Consider the following 6,514-nt stretch of genomic DNA (forward strand, 5'->3'; position numbering starts at 1 on the left):
TCTATTATTATGTAAGCCACCCTGAGTCTGTGGAGAAGGGCAGAGTAGAAATCCAACCAACCAACCCACCAACCCACCAACCCACCCACCCACCAACCAACCAACCAACCAACCAACCAACCAACCAACCAACCAACCAACCAACCAACCAACCAACCAACCAACCAACCAACCTAATGAATGAATGAATGAATGAATGAATGAATGAATGAGAAGCACTGAGTTAAGATAACTAAACTCCTCAAAACCCACCTTTGCCGTCAGGCATGGGGAAACTAAACATCTTCCCCTGGGCACGTTGAATTTATATATGGTATGCTTGTGTGTGTGTGTATGTTAGTATAGGGGTTTTTCTTAAATTTATAATATTTTAATTAATTGGATTAATGTATTGGATTGTCTTTTCACTTGTTGTGAGCCGCCCCGAGTTTTCGGAGAGGGGCGGCATACAAATCCAAATAATAAATAAATAATAAATAAACTAATTGATTCAGTCAGTTTTTGTTCCATATATCATCAACCTCTCGTTTTCTCTTTCCACTATGTATTCCAAATGGACAGTGATTATTAATGGTTGTGTGTGCGCACGTGCATGCATGCTTGCGTGTGCGTATGTAGCATGAATATATGTGTTGTCTATATGTATATACATTCCTTTGAAGGCAAACCACAGCATTTTATTTTTGATGTGAGCCAATGCGCTCACCGTACAAATTTGACAATAAAGATGGTTAACTTATTGTCAAGACAATAAACTACCTGGTAGTTGATGCATGGAACTCACTACCTGACTCTGTGGTATCATCATCTAAACTTTAGAATAAAAGAGAGGGGGGAAAGGACATTAAGGGGAAAGAAAAGAAGCAAAAATTTCCAGTTACCTCCAACACAGTATTTAAATTAAAACCAACCATTGCTAAAAAAAAAAATGGTTAAAATATATATAAAGGGGCCCAGAAAAGGGGCGTGCATAAGTGCACTTTTGTGCCTAATGTCCCTGTCCTACTGTCTTATTATCCTTTCTATTACTATGTTCTACTTATGTTATGTTAATATGTACTATAATACTATACCTGTTTGACAAATAAATAAATAGTCTACCCCAAATATCGCCAAATTAATAAGCTAAAAAAGGGGGCTCTGCCTTTGACCACGCGAGGCAGAGCTTCGGGGGGCGGGAACCAACCTTTTAGCTGAAGGCGGCTTCTTCTCTGCCGCCTCCCGCCCCCTTCTCGCGGCCCGCCTTGCCGGAGGAGCGCGCCTCAGCCCGCCTCTTTGCCCGCCTCGCCAGTGTGGGAATGTGGCGGCGGTCGTCGCGGGGAGCCCAAAGCTCGGGGCGCTGAACGGGCACATGCCGGGCGCCGACGGCTCCCTCCCGCTTCTCCCTCCGCCTCGCCCGGGGAGCCGCCGAGAACGGAACCGCGGCATGAAGAAGGAGAAGGAAGAGGCGACGGCGGGCGCGGCGGCATCACCACCGACAGCCGCGCTCTCAGCGGCGCCAAGGCACCGCGTTGCCCGCTCTGGGCGAGCGCGCTGAGGCGTTTTTTCCCCCCCAAAAAGGTGAGTCCTCTAAAACCCGCGGACGAAAAGTTTCCGGCTCTGAGGTAAAAGAAAAAAAAACGAAAAAGAGGGAACGGCGGGAGCATCTCTTTCCCAAAGCGCCTTCTTTGCAAAGCGCTTTGGAAACGCCGCCTAAAGAATTTGACCCGAGCTGAGACGGATCCACCGCTTCGTTTGCTCCGCCTGTCGGCTTTTTTTGCTGAGCCTCGGAGAGACATTTGGCTGACAAAGTAACTGAGATGCGAGCCGAGCTCTGTCCGTGGGGGCACCCTCGGTATTCCCCCTCTTTTTCCCCCCTCCTGGCGCGCGTGTTTCATTCAAAACGGGGTAACCCACTCACCCACCCTCCGCTTTCCCCGTTAATACCGGTTGGAAAAACAAGGCAGGGAGGAAAACGGCAGCCAAAGCGATGGCTGGGTTTTTATTTCATTTTATTTTGGCTGACCCTCCTGCGCTGAATCCTTAACTCGGAAGTTGAAAAATTATATATGTCCATTTAGAAAGGGACGGAGTGGAGACGCCGAGATGAGACCTCGGAGGCGCTCAAGTAAAACCGAGGCTGAAAAGAGAGACCGGGCAGGAAGGCGCGTTCTGTACATGCCCCGGAGCTATGCGGGTCCTCGCGCTCGGCTTTGAAATCCGGGACTGAGCTTTTTTTTTTGTCTGGAGATGAACCCATTTTGTTGACTGGAGACTTCCGTGTTGTGTGCATTTAGGGCGGAGGGAGGAGCTGTGGTCTAAAGGGTGGTGAAGATTTCTGTGCGTGTGTCTTTGTGGTGTGTGTGTGTGTGTGTGTGTGCGTGCAATGGGCATAGAAGCTATATATATATATATATAGTTTGAGCCTATATAACAGAAGCAAGAAAAGTTAAGTCACCTTGAGGTGTTACTTTTTGCTGCCCCTTAAATTAGGTACAGACTACAGATCGCCTATGGAACCCCACAGAGGTTGTTATGACAGCCTGGTATGACAGGAAAGTGAACCCAAGAACAAGGTTATTTGGGGGGAAAATCAGAAGCAACGTGAGAAAATATTATTTTACTGAAAGAGTAGTAGATGTGTGGAACAAACTTCCAGCAGATGTGGTTGGTAAATCCACAGTCATTGAATTGAAACATGCCTGCGATAAACATATATCCATCCTAAGATAAAATACAGGAAATAGCATAAGGGCAGACTAGATGGACCATGAAGTCTTTTTCTGCCATCAATCTTCTATGTTGCTATGCTAACTGCACGAATCATGACAAAAAATGATAGCCGGGCAGATATCATTATGTCTTGGCGTGTTATGTGAGCACGGATATTGTGGTTTGTTAGGGACAATTGATAGTTCAATATGTGTATGGATAAAGCTATGGTTTCCTAGTTTTTGAAAAGCTGGAGTGCCATCACCGGGGCATAACCATAGGTGTCTAAGGCTGCACAGCTAAGTTTTCTTCATTTCAGTTGTCTTGCTACAGCTTATCTTGTTGTCTGATTCTTCCTTTCATTTCTATGCAGTTTAACCTTTACTGTTGCTCCCTGCAGTTTTCTTGTCCACCTGCTCCAGCTTTTTAGACGGTGTCATGGAATACCAATAATTTTTTCTTAGGGGGGAGGGGATTTCTGGATTCTCTCCCCTATTCTGCCACCATCCATATAATTTTCAGAAACTTTCCCATTATCTTCAGTCATTTGTGATCTGTTTAAACTCAAATTTAAGAAACCAAACTATTTTTTCTGGGATGGGATGAAAAATAAGCCCTTCATTTGCTGCCTGAATAACCATTTCTTATTCCCTTTTCCCTCTGTCTTCAGTAGCCAAAGATATTTGAACTGAAATAATTACTTAGGATTGTTTTAGCTCACATTTAATTTGCAGATTGCGTGGAGGCAACCTGTAGCTGTGATTTCTGTCATCCATGGGTCTGAAAAGGAATTAGACCAGATTGTAGCAACTGTGTTTGTCAACAGCTTCTTATTAGGATGATTCCAGGCTATTTTCAGGTACAGAATGCCATTTGCAGAGGAAAAAGTAGAACACCGAGAGATTGCCGCTGTGTCATATATTAAAGGAGGTTCCTGTGATGTTATTAAGAAGGAAAATGTAATGAAAATATATTTAGGACAGGTATCTAAACAAATGCAGAAGCTTATTTGGATATTATTGAAAGACTTTAATATCTGTATTGTACATTCTCTTCATTTTTTAATTGAAAACTCTTCCATGATGTATCTGTATAGAGAAACAATCTCCTAGGTTACTTCATTAAACAATACATATTTAGAATGGAGGAAATGTATGTGGGAAGGTGAGAGAGAAAGAGAGAGTAGAAGGAAGAGGAGGATTAGGAGGAAGAGGAGGAGGAGAAGGAGAAGAAGAAGAATTGTCAATAACCATATGGCAATTTTGATCAGTAAATGTCAGGGGATATGGTCATATTATATTTCGGTAATGCCAGGCTTACACTTAAAAAAAATATTGATAGATATTTTCATCCTGACCTGTATCCATTCCACCGGTCTTGGGCCTTTGCTAATCACTATGTTTTGACAGCTTTCTGGCAATCAGCTAAATTTAAAGAATGGTGCAATGGTGGGGGGGGAGGGTCTTGGTGAAGAAGTTAAGTCAAGTTCAATTAAGATCTTTTAAACCATAGGATCTTTCAATGGCTGAATTTTTCAGAAAGTTCATTACTTCCTAGCATATAAAATGCAGGGTTTCCCCAGATGGACAGGATTTTGTACACTATTAATACCAGTCAAAAATGAGGTCTTCTGCCATTTTTTCCTTAAATAGATTTTCTCCCCTCTTAAGAGAAGGCATCAGAGGCAGAGAGGAAGATTGCTACAAATGGAGATTGAGATTTGCAAAATTCCATAGATGAGTCAGGGTGATTGTATGAATAACAGCCTTATCTGGTAATGCCCATAAGGATGCTTTAGCAAAAACTCTTGGCTGAGTTTAACAGTCTGTAAGGACTAGTTCCTTGTGTTACATTTTGTGGCAAGTGGTAGGGCATATTGGGAAATAACTCACAAGCAGAAGCTATCATATTATAGAAATAATGTAATATTGGCATTCAAATATGGGCTGTAAATTAAAGCACGTCAACTGGTCTGCAGGAGCATATGCCTGCCAAAAAAGCAAATGTAGTACTTATGGCCCTGTCAATTAACCAACTGGTAGTGATTTTTATTGTTATTTAGTTATTTAAATTGTAAGTTTAAAGATACTGCGAATGCTTTAATATTTTTCTTCTATCAAGTGAACTACCAAATGTCACCAGATTGTAGCAGGATATAAATGAATCCATTGCTTCTAGAACTGCTGAAAATTGAACGTGGTTTTTCTCCTGCCTGTTTTGCTGCATTCTTTCTTTCATTGACATAGCTTAGATTCTTTCTTTCTTTTCTTTAGGAACACTTGCTGATTCTATATCTTGAAAGCCACTGATGTGAATTCATTGGTGTCACCATGACTGAAGCCTTCCTTTCGGTTGTCCTGAATTTGACTGAAACCCATGCACTGGCTAACAATGTGACCAGCAACGCCACTAACAAGTGTTCCTTGACCAAAACCGGATTTCAGTTCTATTACTTGCCAGCTGTCTACATCGTAGTCTTCATCACTGGATTCCTAGGCAACAGCGTGGCCATCTGGATGTTTGTCTTCCACATGAAGCCATGGAGTGGCATCTCAGTTTACATGTTCAACTTGGCCCTGGCAGACTTCTTGTACGTCCTGACGCTCCCCGCCCTAATATTCTACTACTTCAATCAAACTGACTGGATCTTTGGAGACTTCATGTGCAAGCTTCAGAGATTTATCTTTCATGTCAATCTATATGGGAGCATCTTATTCCTCACGTGCATCAGTGTGCACAGATACTCTGGTGTGGTGCATCCTTTGAAATCGTTAGGGAGACTGAAAAAAAAGAATGCTGTTTACATCAGCACCCTGGTTTGGTTTATTGTGGTGGTGGCAATCTCTCCCATCTTCTTTTTCTCTGGGACTGGAGTAAGGAAAGTCAAAACCATGGCGTGCTATGACACAACAGCAGACAATTTCCTGCGTAGCTACTTTATTTACAGCATGTGCACCACTATTTTCTTGTTTTGCATCCCATTCATTTTGATCCTTGGTTGCTATGGATTAATCGTGAAAGCACTGATTTACAAAGATTTAGACAATTCCCCGCTTAGGAGGAAATCAATTTACTTGGTTATTATAGTGTTGACAGTATTTGCTGTGTCTTATCTTCCTTTCCATGTGATGAAAAACTTGAATCTACGCGCCCGGCTGGATTTTCAGACTCCGGAAATGTGTGCGTTTAACAACAGGGTTTATGCTACCTACCAAGTAACTCGAGGGCTAGCAAGTCTCAACAGCTGCGTGGATCCTATTTTGTATTTTTTGGCTGGAGACACTTTTCGGAGAAAGCTCTCAAGGGCAACTCGGAAAGCCTCAAGACGGAGTGAGCTCAATGTGCAATCCAAAAGTGAGGATATGACTCTGAGTATTTTATCTGAGTGCAAACAAAATGGAGACACAAGCTTATGAATGGTTCCTTGTACCTTCCTTTCCCTTCCCTTCCTTGCTTTTTTCTTCTTTGCAAACACTCTCTATCCTTTGCCATCCTAACTTTTAATTCTTAGAATACTGATTTTGTACATTAAAAAGCCCAAGTCATAACCAGTGAAGAACATATGTGCATATGTTTGTTTTGTTTGTGTGTGTGTTAAACCATCTTCTAAATGGTTTAGAAAGTCTAAAAGACTTTGAGGAAACTAAGTGAAATTTAAATACTTTTAAAGAAAAAAAATGAGAAATATTAATTTAATGGATATCATGGTGGCATGTACAATTTAAAGAGAGAAGGGATTAGGAGTCTCCTTCCTATATACAACCACATCCTTGACTTTAAAAACCTGAAAAATCAAAAAGTTTGTAAGATCCAACTCTACTCT

The 6,514-nt window shown here is 42.0% G+C and overlaps 1 protein-coding gene across 1 annotated transcript; it reads left to right on the forward strand.

Annotated features, from left to right (window-relative positions):
* The first annotated feature begins 1,292 nt into the window (after positions 1–1,292).
* Positions 1,293–6,250, forward strand: P2RY1 (purinergic receptor P2Y1). The gene is made up of 2 exons (XM_070754123.1): positions 1,293–1,560; positions 4,965–6,250. The coding sequence occupies exon 2, from the start codon at positions 5,022–5,024 to the stop codon at positions 6,105–6,107; it is 1,086 nt and encodes a 361-aa protein (XP_070610224.1). The 5' UTR covers positions 1,293–1,560; positions 4,965–5,021; the 3' UTR covers positions 6,108–6,250.
* Positions 6,251–6,514: the final 264 nt, after the last annotated feature.

This window comes from Erythrolamprus reginae, chromosome 5 (assembly GCF_031021105.1).
Source record: "Erythrolamprus reginae isolate rEryReg1 chromosome 5, rEryReg1.hap1, whole genome shotgun sequence".
NCBI lineage: Eukaryota > Metazoa > Chordata > Lepidosauria > Squamata > Dipsadidae > Erythrolamprus > Erythrolamprus reginae.